Below are 20,650 nucleotides of genomic sequence, written 5' to 3' on the forward strand. Positions count from 1 at the left end.
GCTCTAGGACTGGATGGTAAACTTCTCACAGCAGTGGGCCTGTCCTCTAAAGAAAGGCCCTGTGTAGCTTGAAAGCGGTCTCTCTCACCAGCAAACATTTGTCCAATAAAAGATACTTCTCCCATCTTGTCTGCCATTTTTTGAGCACATACAAATAAATAAATCTGCCGAAGCACCCATATTAATTTATGAGAGATGCTGCAGAGAATGGACACTTCCTAGGGCATTTTAAAGGCCAGAAAGCATCACCAACTAACAGCCCTTTCCAAGCTGTACATGATAAGAAGTCAAGAAAAGAGGCAGTGGGGTAGGACATTAAATACAGCGCACATATCAGAAGAAATCCAGGAAGGTTTGCAGAAGTTTTGTAACCAGGGCAGTAGCCAAGTTGGAAAAATAGCTGCTTTTTTGGCAACCGCACACATTGGTTTTTAAGAAGAAACAGATTGAGTAGTGGCACCAAGACCTAAAAGATGGAACATTTAAGGTATGATATTTTTAACGACTAACTCCACAAATCGGGACTTTTTAAAGGTGAGCCACAAAGCTTAAATAAAAATAAAATGTCTTAAGACCACAAATCTACACAAAATGTCTGTTTAAAAAACAAACATATAAGAAAATCAATTTATTTTCCCCTTATCTATGACTGGGCTCTCTCATTGTACTTTTCAGATTTGTGATCCTGTTTTTACCCCTCTATTTTCTGTTAATTGGATCTTTCAGGGGGGAAGGGGAGTCAAAGGAAAGGGAGAGAACATATTTCAAGACCCAAGTGGTTTGTCCTTGCACCAGTTCTTTGAGTTTTAAGATGCCATTATATTTGTGCTAGCTGATTCCCTATTTAGATCTTTATGTTTTCATTAAATGTTTCTTAGGTCCCTATCGACAGGCACCGGTACTGAATGAGGAGACCAGGGTTCTATCCCTGGCTTTGCTACTGGCAAGCTATAGAGTTCTCTGTGCTCCAGCTATCTCACTTTAACATGGGAGTAGAACACTACACTTCCTCCCCATGGTGAGGTGAGGATTAATTCATTTCCTTTCAGAGGGCTTATTCTGAAACCAGCTAGCTTCTTTACCACTGCGAACATCCCAGCAGCCCTGCAGCAGCCCATTTGAGGGACATTCTTCCTCCAATGCTTCTCGGTGGCCAGATTCATGCTACTTTTCTCCTCCTCTCTTTCTCAGCTGACGCCAAGTTACAACTAAACACCCTGTGACTGCCCCACAACTTCCCTGTGCTTTTCTAAAACAGGTAAGTTCCTATCCAATAAGTTACGGGGAATGGATGGAATGCAATAATGACAATCACACCAGTATTCTTCCCTTTCCCCATTCAAGGACAAGCATGTTCTTCTCAAGGTCCGACTGCATTAATAAAGTCACTACATCCATAATAATTGTCTTTGTGGATTTGATTCAGATTAGCCAAACTGTGATGTCCAAGGGGGATTTCTTGGTTATATAGTATAAATAGACACTTTAGAGTAACCCCCACGCTAGGTTGCTGCAAGACTATCTGGAAGGCTGTTTCCCAAAGTACAAATGTTGACATCTCCCTGAAAGAAAACTGGTTACACTGTTTAAGGCTCTCGTTGACCTGCCAGCCAGGGTAGAAGAAAGTGAAAGCTGCCAAGAGTAACATGTCCTCTGTACAATGGTGAAACACTCCTAGGTCAGCACAGTTGCTAGGATATACAACTCTTCCTGATTTCCATGGAACAGTCCCAGCTCGGATGGTTCTATCCTGCAACCTTGTCCTGGAAGCTGTTGGCCACCAATCCACTTTGGGGCCAGCACATCTTCATTTCATCAACTGCACTTTGGTGCACATCATGATGCAAGAACTCCCTCGTGAAGTCAAAAGGAAGAAGGTAGAGACCCCACTGCACGCAATCCAAGAATACAGCGTTACCTGCTACTCGCAGTAACATTTCAGTCTGCGTGGTTCTTCAATACTAATCGCAACACAATAGTGGCCACCTGTTATATCAGCCAAAAAAAAATTACAGCTCCATTTATTGCAACTCTCAGGCTATCTGGTGTTTTTCTTAAAGCCCCAGCTCCTGGAATCAGGCAGTTACATGAAAATCTCAGCTTTCATTTAAAAAAAAAAATGAAATTTAAGGTCTTAGCCCTCATGGTTATGGATAAAAAGCTAAAAAACATGACCCCTAACAGTTCAAAGAACAGAAGACATATAAAAAGAATGAATTTTTAATTATATACATATTTTACCTGCAATCTCATGCATATCAACACACTTTAAATATCTTAAGGACCACTATGGCTTTGTCTACATGGGAAAAATTGAACAGTATCAGCTGTTCCGGTATATTTTAGCTATTCTGGAATAACTATCCTGTGTGGACACTTTATTCCAGAATAAAAGTGATTTTATTCCAGATTAGGTACTCAGCTACATAACCGCAGTAAATATTCTTGAATAACGTCACTTCCTTCAGAATAGAATGTCCATATGGAAAACTAGTCATTCAGGGTTACCTATTGCAGAATAGGTATTCAAGAACAGCTATGTGGGTCAATTTCCCCATGTAGACATGCCCTATAATGCTGTTCTTTCAGATACATTCTTGTTAAAGCCATCCATAGATGATAAACAGCAAGACAGCTAAGAAAAGCAGGAACACCCACCAGAAACCTCTTCTCATTTTGGATTTCCACCAAAACCAAGTCTTGGAACAGCTGTACTACAAGAAAAATTGTAGAGAAGCTGTTGTGCCGTGATCCATTTACACTTGTTTAATTATGGGGCAGAAATCGATGTCTCTTTAGAACACTTAAAACCAACTGTTCTTTTCAATTTGTGGTTGAGACCAGCCTTGCCCTACAAGTACCACATTACAATCAGAAGCCTTGCCAAAAGGCATCACTCACAGAAAGAAATCATAATCACTAGCCCGTCCTTTCACTTTTGCTCCAGATATAAATGGAAGACATTTGGATACAAGAAGATTGATCTCTCTAATTCAAAGTTTTCTCTGCTGGCACAATGTCCAAGGAACATGACATTGACAAGCTACCATATAATTGTCAAAGCCTTTATTGCTTCAACAAAAAAAAACACTTCCAAGATTTTGCATTTTATTCTGAGAAATTTATTCTTTATTTATTCTTGCTCATCTTCCCTTCTTGACCAGCACTGTGTCTGGGTATTCCTTCAGCCTTTCTGGCAGGTTTCCATCCACAGAACGATGCACACAGTGCACATTAATCAGAAGGGGTTGTGTGCGCCTCATTGATCTCCATCCTTGGACACTTGAACAGCAGCTTAGACCAATGCATATCTTATGAACTGGTCAGCTTCTATCTTGGGTATCATCCCTTCCAAGATACAAATGCCACCATCCTCACTAATCCATTGGATAACTTCTACACTAGGACTGAAAGCTAAAACTGTATGAGCTCACAGCATTGCTGGCCTGTATCTTTGTTTGGTAAGCCAAAATGACAGCTTTAAAAGTGTACCTAATTTTGTATCTACTGAAAATATTTGCTGTAGTACAGGCAGTTCCATGAAACTGTATTTATCGCTGCAGTTTGAATCAATAAATACTCAACCACTCATTTATACGCCATTCAAACCAAAACCAAGTGCAACTACGATCCTGTCATTATATATGAGCTGTGCAAAAGCCAAGAATAGCAGGAGGCAACATTGTCCCCTTTGCTTCACCAACGTATATTTAAATGGGAAATGATCAAAGGAAGCCATGAATGGAAAAGTTAACTGCAAGAGATTGGGAACCAAAAAAATGAAAGAGGGGAAAGTTCTGCAAGTGGACAAGTTTACAAACAGGAGGACAACGGTTGCTCAGTGGCTGGGATGGAAGCAAGGGACAACGGACACTAGCAATTGGGTACTGAGCCCTAAGAAGCCCAGATAACACTAACACAAACACACACACACCAGTATATTGTTCTAATAATTGATGTGGAGGACAGTGGGTACAGGAAACCATTAGTACATCTCCAATAACACAGGCCAGTACAACATTGCCAGTGGATTCAATGCATCCTATCGTAGGAGATATGAGAGGAGCAATAATTTCAGGATTCCTGCTTCACAGGATGTCAGTTTCTAAAAATGTATTTGCATTGTAACCGGTGAAAGAGGGTCATCGGTGTCACTACCTGATCTCTTCATACCAGCCATTTTCATATGTAGCGCGTAGGCACTGTGCAAAACCATCAGCTGACATATTAGGGTAGGCTTCAGAATAAATGGCAGCTCAGAACCATGAGAGAAAATCCTCTGTACTCCCTTGAACTGTTACTTCTACTACTATAAATTCATAGATTGCAAGGCCATAAGGGACCACTGGGATCATCCAATCTGACCTCCTGCATAGCACAAGCCAGAGAACTTCCCCCAAAATAATTCCTAGACCAGATTTTTTAGAAAAACATCCTATCTTGATTTAAAATTGGTCAGTGATGGAGAATCCCTTACAATCCCTGGTAAATTGTTCCAATAGTTAATTACTTTCTCAGTTAAAAATGTAGGCCTTCTTTTCAGCCTGAATTTGTCTAGCTTCAACTTCCAGCCACTGGATCATATACCTTTCTCTGCTACTATGAAATATTTGTTCCCCATGTAGATACTTACAAACTGTAATCAAGTCACCCCTTAACTTCTCTTTGTTAAGTTAGACTCAAAGAACTCCATCTGTTTATCATGATAAGGCTGTTTTCCAATCCTTTAATCATTCTCATGGCTCTTCTCTAAACCCTCTACAATTTATCAATATCCTTCTTGACTGTGGGCACCAGAACTGGACACGGTATTCCAGCAGCAGTCACACAAGTGCCAAATATAGCATTAAAATAATCTCTCTAATCCTACTTGAGATTCCCCTATTCATGCATCCCAGGATCTCATTAGCTCTTTTGGCCGCAGTGTCATATTGGGAGCTCATGTTCAGCTGATTATCCACGAACAAGCCCAAATCTTTTTCAGAATCACTACGTCCCAGGATAGAGTCCCCCATCCTGCAAGTATGATCTAAATTCTTAGCTCCTAGATGTATACATTTACCTGCATTAAAATGCATTGTTTGCTTGTGCCTAGTTTACAAAGCAATCCAGATCACACTGAATCAGTGACCTCTCCTCTGCTTTATTTACTACTCTCTCAATTTTTGTGCCATCTGCAAATTTTACCAGTGACGATTTTATGTCTTCTTCCAGGTCCTTGATAAAAATGTTAAATAGCACAGGGCCAAGAATCGATCAATGCGGGAATCCATTGGAAAAACACCCACTTAATGACAATTCCCCTTTCACAACTACATTTTGAGACCTTAGCCAGTTTGTAATCTATTTAATGTGTGTCATGTTAATTTTACATTATTCTAGTTTTTTTTTAAATCAAAATGTTGTGCAGTACCAAATCAAACACCTTACAGCAGTGGTCCCCAACCTTTTCCATCTGGCGGGCGCCGGACGACAAGCCACCGAGGACCGTGGACGAGCATCCGCTGAAATGCCACCAACAGGCGGCAACGTCAATAGACATCACCGCCAAAATGCCGCCGACAAGCAGTGTCATCCAGAGGCTTCACCGCTGAAATGCCGCCGAAAATCAGCGGCATTTCGGCAGCAACCCCTCTGGATGACGCTGCTTCTTGGTGACATTTTGGTGGATGTTTGTCCGCTGGCCAGTACGCGGGCACACACAGATGCCCCGGCAGGCGCCATGGCACCCGGGGGCACCGCGTTGGGAACCCCTGACTTAGAGACATCTTAAGTCTATTACATCAACACTATTATCTTTTTATCAACAAAACTTGTAATCTTATCATAAAAAGATCTCAAGTCAGTTTGACAGGATTTGTTTTCTATAAAAACATGTTTATTTACAATTACAATGTTACCTTCCTTTAATTCTTTATTAATCAATTTCATATCAGCCATTACCTTGCCAGGGATCCATGTCAAGCTAACAGACTTATAACTGCCTGAGTGATCCTGTTTACCCTTTTTTTTTTAAATTGGCACAACATTAGCTTTCTTCCAGTCTTCTGGATCTTCCCCAGTGCTCCAAGCCTTATGGAAAATCAACATTAATGGTCCAGCCTGCTTATCAGCCAGTTCTTTTAAAACTCTTGGATGCAAGTTATCTGGATCTGCTCATTTAAAGATGTCTAACTTTAGTAGCTGCTGTTTAACATCACCTAGAGTGTTATTATGTCCATATGAGGAGACAATATAATCTGTTCCCTCCTCCCCAATACAGAACATAAACATTTATTGAACATTTTGCTTTCTCTGTATTAATATTAATAATTCTACCATTTCCATCTAGTAATGGACCAACACTATTGTCCGGATTCTTTTTGTTCCTAATGTATTTTAAAAACTCATTCTTATTGTCCTTAACTCTGCTGCCCACAGATTACTCCTTGTGTCCCTTTGCTTCCTTTATCAATTTTCTACATTTCCTAGCTGCTGATTTATATTAATTATTATCAACTTTTGCTTCCTCCCATTTTTATATGTATTATATAGTTGCCTTCACATTCCTACTAAACCAGTTTTTTTTAAAACCAGTGCAGCCTTCTTCCTTGAGTGTGGCTTTTTGGGCATCTAGTAAGGTGTTCTTAAATAATTCCCAATCACATTTTTCTGATTAAGTTCTTCCTGCCAGCTGATCTGGCTCATAACTGTTTTCAACTTTGTGAAATTGGCCCTACTACAGCGCTCTGTGTCTCTGTGTGTGTATGTATTTTACTGGTCTGGACTTAATTCTACTTGCACATTATAAATGTGATCAAGTCATGATCACTTGCATCTAAGCTACCATTAACTTTTAGTTCTGTGATTATTCCCTCTTCATGTGTTAAGACAAAGTCTAATAAAGAATTCCCCCGTGTTGGCTGCAACACTTTTTGAGTTAGGAAATTGTCATCTATAAAATTTAGTAATTCCAGAGATATTTTGTACTGGCAGCAGGAGACCTCCACCATATGTCACTCACATTATCACACAGCTTTTTTCCTAGACATTATGATCTAGATAATACTGAGTCCTACTCAGTGCACATTTCTATGATTCTAGATAGGTGCATAGGGATGAGGTTGTCTTGTTCCCTAGTGTGTTACGGTGGTCGTTAGCAGGCACCAATACTCCATCATGTGCTTTATCTGTTAGGACATTGATCCATTAGCCTAGGATACTATTGGTGAACTTATACCTGAGTCCCCTGGTTAAATGGGAAGGTTGGGAGCAGGGTCTCTATCTAAAAGCAAAAGGATGTGACACCCCACTGTTAATCCTGTTTAATGTGGCTGTTACTGCAATGAAATCACAGACATTACACCCATATGAAACTGAAGTGAAGATATGTTAATTCCATTGTCTCTAGTGATCATTATTTAGAGATTAATGAATGTACTTAACCTGTCCTAAACAACATCAGCACAGCTACAGAGTAATAGACATTACAGATGATTAGATATGCCACTTGCCTTCTCTGTGGGCAAGAATCTGCGGTTCTTGGAAGTGTCTTAGCAAACCTCTGTTCTCTATTAATATCTCATCCCTTTCCCTTTACAGGTGAGATTTTATATTTAAAAAGCATGGAACAACCACTAACTTTGCAAAGACATCAACTCATAGTGCTTTGGCATCATCTTAACTTCCAGTAAACCCCAAAAAAGCGGTTTTCAATATACTTGCCAGCTTCGTAAGTTCTGTATTAAGCTCAATTACTACTGTCACTTTGGTTTTATTTATTGTGTATTGGGAGCTGAAAGCGTGGAGTACACCAGGGACCTACCTTATAGAGTTCATGAGCTAAGACCAACAACAGGCAACCATTCAGACACAGTACTTTAGGTGATGGATCAGTACAGTGTGGGGAAGGATTTTATTTGCTTTACATTAATGGAATAGAGACAGTGGATAGGGAATGAGTGCTGGGGCAGCAAACCTGGAAAAGACTGATCCAGCAACCCAACCCCATCGAGCTGGGGAAGGGGGAAGAAGCATTAATGAAAAAAAGCACTTCACTTTTAAGAGGTGCGTTAAAACTGAGAGACTTCAGTGACAATAAATGCATTTGATGAGGAACTGGAAGGAGAGGTTGGATATATCCTCAACCTATGGGGACCAAGGGCTAGGTTTTCAAAGGTCTTTAGGCACCTGAAGGATGTAGATAGGTGACCAATGGATTTTTAAAAACACCTAACCAGCTTAGGCACTTCTGAAAATCTCACTAGGCACCTATCTACATGTTTAGGTGCCTAAAGACCATTACAAATCTGGCCCCCATATTCCTGACGATTACAGAGGGGGAAAGATGCAAAGGGGATGGTTTTTGACCAGCACAATGGAACCCCCCCACTCCTGAGGCCTTTTGGGCACTGTCGTCATCAGCATTTACTAGGCATAACTACAGGTCTGAATGAAGCAAAGGGGAAGGGGACATGAGGAAGAGATGACTAGAGTGGGGTGAAATTTTTCAGACAAACAGTTCAGTGATAAAAAAAATGCAGTTTCGGTAGACACAAAAACATTAGCAAATTTGAGACTAATACTTTCAGCCACTCACAACACGGCCAGAGGAGGAGACGGTGTTATTGTCATCACCCCCATAAGAGTTGGCGGTAGATTATTGACCTGGGTTGTCGGAAGCCGGTTACTGAATCCCTGTCCTGGAACAGGCCTGACACAGCCTGTTTGGAAGCACTGAAAAGTTTCAGGTTCAATTCAACCCAAATCAATTTTCATTTTTCAGAATTGCCACCTAAACAAAAAAAAAACAAAAACAAAAAAAAACCAACCAGCAGGTATTTTCCCACCTCTAGAGATGACAATGGGGATCTAGCCCAAAGCAGAGCACTGCGAAGAACTGAAGGTGAAAGTTGTGTCCACTCTGGACTTTCTTCCTTAAAATCCCATGCCTTTGTTACTCCCCATGCAACTCCTGCTGTGGACAACAGGACTAGATGACACAAAGGGTAAAACACCAGTGGTACATTGTCTACATTAATGCTCCTACCCTTGCTACCACCAAAGTAACTGGACCAACTGGGAACTAGGGGAAGAGACCAGCACAGACAAGGCTGAAATGGAATGCAAGAGGCATCCAGCCAAAGTATCAAATTCCTCATCAATTCCATGGAGGAATCACTTTCAGCCTATATACTGCTCTTCAAATTTATCTCCTCCAACAGCAGCCATATTTCCGTTCACAAAGCCCTCAACCTCAGCTCATGTGCACTGTTCACATGCTTCCCACTTCTCTTTCACTTAGCTTCCAGTCAACAAACTACACATCTAATCCACTCCACATGCCACAATGAAGGCACAGAAGGATTTGCACTGTGCAATAGCTGAACTGTGATTCCTAGAAAACACTCGACGTCCATGTCTATGCCACTGCAGCTGTGACGCTGTAGTGTAGACTCTTCCTACATCAACGGAGGGGGGTTTTCAATCCAGGTATGTAATCCACCTTTCTGAGAGCAGGAGCTAGGTTGATGGAAGAATTCTTCTGTCAACCTAGCTGCATCTACATTGGGGGTTAAGCCAGCCTAGCTAAATTGCAGGGGTGCAATTTTTTTCACAGCTCTGAACGATGTACAAAGGTTAATCTAATTTTTAGGTATAGACTAGACCTAAGACTAAAACAGAAAAATGAGATACTAGAACAATTCAAGGAGTGCTTTGCTATGAGAACAAAATGCTGTTTGCCTTTCAGATGATTGTTGAAGGCAGTGATACTCAGATTGCAGCTCGAGAGTCACAAGTGGCTCTTTAATCCGTCTACATGCAGCACATGATATTAAAACACTGTGCGATTTAATTATTAACCAATCTGCACTGTAAAACCACTTCCTTATACAAAAGAACAGAGCACATGTCTCAGTGTCTCTAACAATTGTGGATTTTTATGAACAATCCCTTAGTGAACCTGTAAGAACAAAGCAAGGTTTATTCAGTATAAACCTGCAATACTTGTGAAAATTAATAATGGTTGGTAGTTCAGGTCCAAAATTTATCCCTCCTCTAAAATTGCTGTGATCTCATAAAGGATATTCTGTAAATTCTATCTTTAAAAAAAATTTTTTTTTGCCCCAGATCCCTAAGTGGCCCCCTCAAGGATTGAACTCACAACCCTGGGTTTAGCAGGCCAATGCTCAAACCACTGAGCTATCCCTCCCCCCCAAAAATTAATGGAGATATCCTATCTCCTAGAACTGGAAGGGACCTTGAAAGATCATCAAATCCAGCCCCCTGCCTTCACTAGCAGGACCAAGTACTGATTTAAAAGCATGCACCACAACCAAAAACAACCCCCTACAAAACCCAACTGTGATTGATTTTATGGGCCTGGTCTAAAAACAGTGAGTAATTATATCAAACACATTCTTGGAGCTGGGTTTATCCCTAATGATACTGTTGATAATGTCAATTCACCAAAGAGGTAACAAAACCAGAGTAATGATAAGATTCTTCTGCACTGGCCACAGGCTGAGGAGGAGTTTGGTGGGTAGAGGACAGTGTTGGCCAAATGCAAAAGGTCAAACGCTATAATAATAAAAGAAACTGCATTGTCTAGTTTCTAAGTGGAGTTTACTACGACACAAGAAAAAATAAGTAATAATAGATTCTGACAGCACTTAACCAAGCAGGGTTATCACAATCAAATATATGCTGATCACGATGACAGACTCTTGGTATTCTTCTTTCACATGTGCTACAAGTATCACTTGGTTCACAATGTTTTTTTTATCCACTGATCATTAATCTAAAATAAACAGTCTTACAGATAGGAACAACTGCAAGTTTTTCAAAAAAAAAAAATAAATAAAGGGGGTGGAGGAGAGAGAGGAGCATCTTTATAAATCAGAGTTGCTCGGGAATTGTCACCACAAATTGGATATATTGACATTTTAAGACAGTGAATGGTTTATTAAAATGATCTTAAAAAGTTAGCAGCAGAAAATCCTTTGTAAAGAATAAGAGAGAGAGATGACAAATGCACCCAGTAGCAGATTCAGTGCTTGGTTGTTATCACTAACAAATGGAACCAGCAAAGCATGGCTCATGACATTTTTAGCGTGAGTAAGATGTTCCCTTCTGTAAATATATATTCCAACTCCCTCTTCCCACAAGGCACCTTGGATAGGGAGTCCAGGCGGTTCATCACACTCAGATCCCATTTTTTCTGTCTCTCTCTTTACACTCTCCTTAAAGCAAGTTATTGCCCCCACTCTGCTGCCTCTGGAATTCGGGATGGAATTCCCTTTGGAACCAAATCCACTCTATAAGGACATATTGAATCTGGATTGAATCTGACAATGCAGAGAGCCACCACTGGCATAAACGTGCATAACTGCCTTTCTCTACCATATCAGGAGTCTTATTCATTCAAATAAAACTCACACTGAAGTGCATCGGTTGCCTTGCACAATGCAAAGGAACGGGACTAAATACCACTACAGCACTACAGCTTCCAGCACACTACAGAACACAGCATATAGCTCACTCACTGCCAATGTGAAGTCTACAGCCTGGTCTACACTAGAAAATTAAGTCATCTTAACTATATCGCTCAAGGGTGAGAAAAATCCACACACCTGAGTGGTGTAGTTAAGCCAACCCAACCCCCAGTGTAGACAATACTAGGTCAATGGAAAAATTCTTCTGTCGACCTACCTATTGCTTCTCAGGGAGGTGGACTACCTATATGGATGGGAGAACTCCTGTTGGTGGAGGTATGGAGCCTTCTCACTTTGGTGTTAGTCTTGAAATTTTACCTGCTCTGCAAAAAGGAGATTCTTTTCTCAGGAACTGTGTTATTCACTGGAACCCACCCTGCAGGGCAGGTGGAATGTGAATGCTCCAGAACTGCATGGGTAAAGGGCTATTATAGTGAATCTGCAATTAAAGGGACACCATCAATTTGAGTGCTAGTCATTTAAAAAAAAAAAAAAAAAAAAAGATCAACAAATAGGTGCTTCTCCTGCCTCTGATTTCTCCTGCGATTTTCTGTGGTGTCACAACCCCATTTTCATATTCTAAAAGTTTTCCCCCTTTATGGTTGCTATGTAAGGCCCCAGTTCAGTAAAGCACTTAAGTATGCACGTAAGCACATCCCAATTCAGTAAAGCATCTAAGCAAAGGCTTAGATATGAGCCTTTCACAGCAGGGCCTGAAAGACGCACCCGAAACAAAGAAAAGCAACTGACAGGGGAAAACCATGAAAACGACTATACACAAAGTGATGTCAAATGCACAAAATAAACAAACTAAAAAAAATGGACATAAATCTGTTTTCTTGCCCATTTCAATTATAATAATCATAGCTGCTTCTTGTAACGATCGTAGGAAATAATTTCAGACACTAGAGCAGTGGTTTTCAAACTGGGGTTCACATACTCCTAGGGGCCGGCCAGCTCTCATCAGGGGGCATGCAAAAAAAACCCTGTAATGGCAGACAACACATTTTATTTAGTAAGACTTAGTCATAAAATACTTATGATTAGATTGCCATCTCAGATGGGCTTAGATTACATTATTTGGAGAGGGATATGCACTCTAAAAAGCTTGAAAACCACTGCACTAGAGTGATGTTTGGAGTTGAAAGTGTCCCTTCAAAGTTATGACAATTTCTATTTCACAACCTGACTATTTTTTCACCAGCTTTTATAAAACGGGCTACTTTAAATCTGAAATGCTGTTTGTTTAACCTTAAACTAGAATAGGTTTGGTTTTGTATCTGAATAATTAGCTGGGCCATTTTTGAGGTAGAAGATTTTAAATTATATCGATCGCTTGGAAATTATTCTAACTCATAAGTCAAATAGATTTTGGCCTACAGATTTCAAATCTGCTTTACAGCCCAACAAAAAACAACAGATAGGATTCGTTCAGCCCCCTAATTTTTGTTTATTTCTCAGGGTACATTATAATCCGCATTAAAAGTTTTGCACAACTTGTACATTCTCTGCTTACCCCCTATGGAGCTTAAAAAGTTTTCAAGTACACTTCTACCCCGATATAACACAAATTTGGATATAACATGGTAAAGCAGTGCTCCAGGGAGGCGGGGCTGTGCACTCCGGCGAATCAAAGCAAGTTCGATATAAGTTCACCTATAACGCGGTAAGATTTTTTGGCTCCCGAGGACAGCGTTATATCGAGGTAGAGGTGTATAGTCCATAGACTTTGAAGGCACACAGGTACAGCCTGTCCATTCCAGAAGCCTCAGCCACTTCCTGTGGTCATTTAAAACTCTGTGCTTATCACTATGGTTTGCCACTCCAGTACTGTCTACAGAGTTTGCAAGGTTCACAGGCACATCATCCCTTTGAGGATTTTATACTAGTCTGTTTCCTAAAAGAAAGTCACCACTGTTATCTTTAGAGAGAGACTCTCCTTCTCTAGTAAAATGCATGTTAAATATTGTCAGTATTTTTAAAAGGTGGAAACCTAAATTAGCTTTGGTGGAAGGAAAACTAGACTTTACTTGCTTTTGATGCAGCATCCACTCTTCCCCAAGAAGGCTTCCTCAGATCTCAAGCATTTGTATGTTGCTCTAAGGGCTTCTATCTACCCCCTTCCTTTCTCAAAGAGAGAGAGAGAACGTGTATGTGTGTTTAACAACAGTGATCCTGTTACCACAGTAACTGGATGCCCTGAAAATACCAACCATTTATCTAGCAACATTTTTAAATGGTGCAATCTTACCCAAAATCACCTTTCTTGGGCTGAACTTTTTAAATAAAATTGTAATAAGTATCTCTATATTCAACTCTTTTGCTTCAGAGCTATTAATCTGGCTTAATTTGTATAGCCCCTAAGATGGAAACAAAAATAAAGAGATATTTCAAAATCTGAACATCAGCGAAAGAGAGTATTTTGTATACTGACAAACAGAAACCTTTCCCCAAAAAATCATTTAGAAAAACCCTAATTTTATCTGGGAAATAATTCTCTTTACACTCATAAAATGATATTTTCGGATGGGAAAGGGGGGAATAGAATTTCCTAAGTGCAACTGGTGGGTGAGAGTCTGCCAAGCACAGCTGAGTTTGAGCCAGCCACTTTAAAGCTCTTGTGTTCAAAAGCTTTTGTTTGGTAATCAGTTGCAGAGTGAAATGACAAAATAAATGTCTTTTCAACAAGCCATACAAAAAACACAAACTGTATCCGTGTACTGTGCCCATCTTGGACTGCACAAGTGCTACAATACAAACCAGAGTGAGCTTTTGCTGCCCATTTATCTGAGAGCTTTAATCTGTAGTTGCTGAGATAGCGGATTTCTCTCTCACTTTCTACCACATTATTCACATTTGCAACAAAATACTTATAAACATTTCAGAGCTCTTATATTTATGTGGATTCAGACCAAACTAAACAATTGTGTTTCAGGACCTGACTTTTAAACATTATGACTGGGTCTTGTTTAGTGGGCATTTTAAAAGATTTTTGTAAGCTGCTGTAACTAGCTCAACATCAATGCTAGTAGCAAATCCAAGGTACGACCAAGAGAAATCTGTTTCATAATTTTTTTCCCCTTTCAATGTTTTGGCCTGACATGGACATATCCCGCCACAATAGCTCCCCACAGTACTACCATTCTGTACACTATTTTATACGTCTCGTTAAACTACACCAACATTAACACAGGGTCAAATTCTTTCTGACCCCTAGTATCCCAGGTGACTGAATGGAACCCTACCTTAGACATCAGGAGAGTACGTGAAAAGTTAGGGTGTTCAGTATCTCCCCAGCAGGAATAATACTCAGCTCTGCTGATCTTTCCATCTCTTTCACTGAATCCAGATGCTGTAAGTTTCTCTGCTGTCTAAGGGCTTGCGTACACTGCCCCACAATTCGGACTACGGGGCCCTGAATAGGAGCACGCACCAAAGTACTAAGCTGTAATTCCCCCGCAAGGATACCGTGGGAGCAAACTAAAAGGGTCCTAGTGCGCATTAATGTAATGCTTTTCGAACAGAACTATGTTAATGCGAACTTTTAGATTGCACCTGCAGCATCCACATGGGGGAGTTACAGCGCAGCCCCAAACAGTGGGGCCGTATAGACAGAGTCTAAGTGTTTGAAAGATGGGAGCGTGGACTAAAGCAAGAGAACTGAAATTGAGTCTGCATAAGGAGAAAGTCAGGTGGGTTGGGAGGAATTATTTGGAGGAACGGGTGAGTGGTTATATCTCATCACTTAGTGCCATGGTCCCGGTGATGTCAGTTTAGTTTGCAGAAACACTTTAGTGGGAGATTCAGAGGCACAGAACTTCTCAGCAGGTGGCCCATGGTTCACAGCCTTGGGGTTCGCTGCAGCTTCTGGATTCATCAGGAGGCTCAGGGATGGCTGGCTGGGAGGTGGTGACTCCTTCTGTCCAATGTGCAACTGCCCACAGTGATCCACCTCCTCGTCATTTAGGTGCCAAACTTCGGAAATGCGCTCTCCTTAGGCGACCCTTGAAAAGCACCCGGGAGCTTCAGCAGAAACAGCAGCCTTCCTCCTCGGCGTGTCATTATGGGCATAGAGCAACAGAGGCATTATGGGCATATAACATCAGCGTCATGCACGCTGTACTAGCTACTGGTCCATTTCTTGGTATGGTCTCAGGTGTTGGCTATCACCTAGCAGGGCCCAAAGCTGTACTCTTCAGGACCACAGGCAGCACATTCACAGACGAAAACCTCTGTATACTGAAGTGGAACGTTCTGGTAGCCCACTTGAGAGGGTGAGCTTTAGGGAAGGATACCAGGCTTATCTGCTGAATCAGGCTCCTTAACCGAGTTAGCTACTAAGCTAATAATGCTTGATGTCTTCAAACACTTTCGAAGTACATATATGCTATGGCCCGAGGTGCAAGGTAATAGAAATGCCATATATTTTAATTAAGGCTAGGTTTTTCAAAGAGACCTATGGCAGTTAGGCACCCAAAACTTACTGAAGTTCAACTATTCTATGAATAACTCCTCTAGGCCCTTTGGAAAACCTCAGCCTAAGTCCTTAGATTGTTAAACACAATCCAGTTGGCTGAGACCTGGGCGTGTAACCTCAAATAGATTTGTAGTCTTGCCTTGTTAGCAATTTCATTGCTCTTTTAATCTATCATCTAGTCTCCAGCTGGCAACAACAGGGTGATATGGTATCTGTGAGATGCCCACAAAGTAAAAGCAGTTTTAAAAGCTACTCATCTGTGAAATTTCAGCCCCTTCCCTCACTCCCAAAGGCATTCGTACTATTTTGTGCAAAGATAATTTGAAAAATGGACTTCCAACTTTGTGGGAAAACATCCCCCTCCCACATAACACAATTAAGATAAGCTGTGACCTACTGTCAATAGGCCTACGACTTACACTTACCCCTAGTCTTCAGGAACCTGACAGTAGAGATTATAGAGATTCAAAATGAGAGGGAGAAACTGCAGTTATCCCGATGCCCACTATTGAGTCAACAAACTGTGTGCTTAAAAAGGGCCAACTTGGGTAATGTTAGGGGGAAATGCTAAACATGAGGTAGAAAAATAACCAGTACCTTCCGGCACTACATCCACTGTAATTTACTTCCACCCAAAGTGCAATAGGTCTCCCCACAAGTATCAATTCCAGTCAATATAATAAAATCGTTTGCACTATTTGCACCTGAGGATATACAAGAATGGGGAAGAGCCCCTAACCCTATGGTCACAGAAGGGGAACCCGGGGTACAAAGAGATGAATTTACCTGTCCCAGGCACGTAAGATACCGCAGCAATAGGTGCCGTATAAGAACTAGAACCTCAATCTCCTGATTCGCAGTTACAAGTTTTTATCAACGGAATATACTGTCCTCCGTGTTCACACTCATACACTTCTTCTATTTATTCATATTTTGTGTGTACACCTAACGTATGCACACGTCCCTAATACGTATGCACATATATGCATATACTCTAAGCGTGCATGCAGATACAAGCCCATCTCTCTGTTTCAAGCTCAGTATTTCTTTCCTTAAAAATGATCCACCTGCTGCACAACACAAAGCATCCGTTTGGGGCCTACGTCAACAAAGAGGTAAAAAAAATGCACACCAAAGTAGCACATCAAAAATATTATGAGGCCATGTTATTTAACATAATGCAATAGTTATGCAATGTAAGGGGGGGGGGGGAAACCATGACATTTACCTGACAAGAAATTTGCACAAGGTAGACCAGTTCCTTGGATTCACAGCCGTTCCTTGTTACTTCATTCTGTTCCTCCGGGAGTGAAAGCTACACCAAGGAGCAGGGAAGGGGGAGGGTAGGAGAGAAAGAGAGACAGAGACCAGGTCAGTGAGCAGGGATAAGCCAGGCATGTAATAATGCCTGAAGCACCACATTCACATCAACTTGCTCCGAGACATGCTGGGTATCAGGAACCAGGATTGTGCTTGTCTGACGGGAGTTGCAAGACTGAAAATATTCAGTATTCACCAGATATACAGACCTTGCAAAACACAATTTGATTTTGTATCTCAGCTGACAGGTTTTTTAAATATACGGTGCACCAGTCAAACAATTGTCAGCAAGCACAGAGTGAGAGCCCAGGATTAAATCTCTAGAAGTCTGTAAAACTAAATGTCCGCTGGAAATATCCCCATAAATATTCATGCATCAGATACCAGTGATCTTTTTTCTAACTAACCACTTTATTCTATTTTTATTTTATATGCTGGGGCAGGCATTAGATAATAAAATATGTCTCCAGATTTCAACATTATCAAGTAATTTACCACAACAGAGTGCTTACAGCATCATTCATCAAATACAAAGATCCATTAAGCACAATATTACCAGGAGCTTTTTCAAAGCAGTGCGCAGAAATTTAACCATATCATTCCTGTTCATGTAACAGAAGGTGGAATATCTAAATCTCAGGCCTTGTCCGCGCTTAAAAGCTTTGCTGGTATAGCTCTACAAGTAAACCCTCCAAGTATTGATGCAGTTTATATGGGCAAAAAACTCCTTCCTATGCCAGTTCCCCAAGAAAAATAAGCTATATTGGTACAAGAACGTTATTTGCTGGTATAATGGGGTCTACACTAGAGCTTTTATCACCATAATTATATTGTCCCCTCCCCTGTAAAAATCACAACATAGCTATGCCAGCAAAATTCTTTTCCACTCTGAAAATTACCCCAAGGTTCTGACTTAACACCATGAAAGGAACTGGATTTGCAGGGCACCACACTACATTCCATCTAATTTAACTCACCCAATCCTAAGTATGGCAAGGACTGTGGTCCCCCATCTGGGATCCTCAGACACACTAGCTAAGGCCAATGTCTCCTGAGTGATTAGATGGAGGAGATGCAATACTTCGGCTCCACACAGGAGCAAGCTATGGAGCAGCCACCTTACCCGCCTGAATTCCCCCTCCAGTAGTTTTAAGTCAAAATCTTAGCGTTCTGGATTTTTGGTTTGGGTGAGGGTTTTTTAAGCCCTTATGAATCTCAGAAGGGACATTTGCATGGACAAAGCTGGGAAGTGAGGTGCTGAAGTTCTCTCCACTATTGGCTTCGCTGGCAGTTCCCAATCCACTGCTCTCTAAAACGTAAGCAGGAGGCTCCAATAGGAATAGCGTCTAGTAGTGCCTTGCAGTATGAAAATGCCGTCAGCTGATCTGAGATGCTCTATCAGCTCCCATGGCAAACGGACGGTATCTCAGCTTCCTCATTATGGGCTGAATTCTGTTGCGACATGAGCTACCATGCAATTCCGAGTACAATCTGGCTGTACAGCACGGAATATGGCCTTATAATCTGATCTTCACTTAACATTCTCGCACTTCCAATCAACACTGCAATAAGCCCCTCTCTGCAGACATCTCTACTCAACCCTCTCCTCTTAACTCCATCAGTTCCCTTTGTGCTCATCTCCAAAGCCTGCTAGCCTGGGAGTTGGAAAATAACAAAAACCCTTTGGTATTTAAACTCCTGATGAAATCAATAAGAGCTTGTGATTGAAAATCAAAGACTTCTCACTGGAGACTCTTAATAGGAATAATGAAAAAGAAAGAAAATCATAAGATGCATGTTTGGTAATTAATTTTTACATATACCCTGTTTCCCCGAAAATAAGACATCCTCCGAAAATAAGGCCTACTTACAGTTTTGCCTCTCGTTGTAATATAAGGCATCCCCCCGATAATAAGACCTCCCCGATAATAAGGCATCCACCGATGTGTACCGTATTCTTCTTCATTGAAAAATAAGACATCCCCTGAAAATAAGACCTAGCGCATCTTTGGGAGCAAAAATTAATATAAGACACTGTCTTATTTTTGGGGAAACAGGGTAATCATTCTGCATGAAAACACTATGCACTTACACCAAGATACACCTCTACCCCGATATAACGCGACCCGATGTAACACGAATTCGGATGTAACGTGGTAAAGCAGCGCTCCAGGGGGGCGGGGCTACGTGCTCCGGCGGATCAAAGCAAGTTCGATATAATGCAGTTTCACCTATAACGCGGTAAGATTTTTTGGCTCCCGAGGACAACGTTATATCGGGGTAGAGGTGTACAGTGAACATTTTCCTTCAAGAATGTTATAAGGTGGGCAAGCATTTTACCCTATTTGCCTATTTTACAGATGGGAACACTGAGGCAAGGAATGTACCCAGTGTCATACAGTGAGTCATCAGCAGACCCAGGAATAGAACCTTAGGAGGTTTACATTGACCAATAGACCAGCTTGCTCCAAATATCTCCTGCGCATTTGTCCAAATTAGTCACTGCCAATAAAAGGTCATTTTTAAATCTTAATGAAAGTGAGGGGAGAGGAGAAATAGCAGTATATTTTACTGGTTTTGATATCCCATAATAAAGATGACTTAAATATTTTTTGAGAAAATAAAAGTTTAAAATTGTACCCAAACAATTTAAGACTATCCACAGTTGCCGGCCAATTACTTGAGACATCCAAAATATACCCCTTGAAAAATATGGTTTATAAAAGAATCACAGAACTTCAGAAAAACCAATATTACCTCCTCTGAAAGGGGCATTGAACCTAATGAAATAGCTCATCCTCTCACACACACATGCACACGCTTTCCAGGAAGAGAGGCCCATCCTCATAATCTTGCTGGCTCATAGGGTGGTAATTAAGTTGAACAGTGGAGGCATTAGTTATACTTGCCAGAAGAATTATTTGCTTCCTCTTTCAAGCAAAAATAAATTCAGCTTTAAAAAAAATTTAATGAATGGCTTGAAGAGAAAAATCTTTAAAATGAACTTTGCTTGCTGGGAAATTTGCACATAATTGATCCATCTATAATACTTCAAAATTAGTCAGGAGCAAAACTAATCCAGGCAAAAACTGAAAGAGACAAAAGTGAAAGAGAAGATCAAGCAAACGAGTGGCCTATCAGTTCACAGCAGCAGATGAAGTCTTGGTTCTCCCCATAACCAAGCTCCCTTTGCATCTTTAGATAAGGCAGCCGCAGAACATATTAAACAAAATCCACAAAATGGGCCAAGAAATTAAACAAATTCTACATCTTCCTTGACTAGACATAACGTCCTGAATTTTTACTACTCTTCTGTTGGCTACGTACATTATAGTAGGCAACAAAAAGGTGTCTTGGGCCAAGAAACACCTTAGGCTTT

The 20,650-nt window shown here is 40.9% G+C and overlaps 1 protein-coding gene across 1 annotated transcript in view; it reads right to left on the minus strand.

The window, feature by feature from the left end:
• ARHGAP32 (Rho GTPase activating protein 32) overlaps positions 1 to 20,650 on the minus strand; it is a 267,273-nt gene that overhangs the window by 118,095 nt on the left and 128,528 nt on the right. Inside the window, exon 5 of the mRNA XM_034754531.1 lies at positions 17,180 to 17,266. Coding sequence (XP_034610422.1) covers positions 17,180 to 17,266 — 87 coding nt within the window. The remainder of the gene's footprint in view (positions 1 to 17,179; positions 17,267 to 20,650) is intronic.

The sequence above is a fragment of the Trachemys scripta genome, chromosome 21 (assembly GCF_013100865.1).
Source record: "Trachemys scripta elegans isolate TJP31775 chromosome 21, CAS_Tse_1.0, whole genome shotgun sequence".
In the NCBI taxonomy this organism is placed as follows: domain Eukaryota; kingdom Metazoa; phylum Chordata; order Testudines; family Emydidae; genus Trachemys; species Trachemys scripta.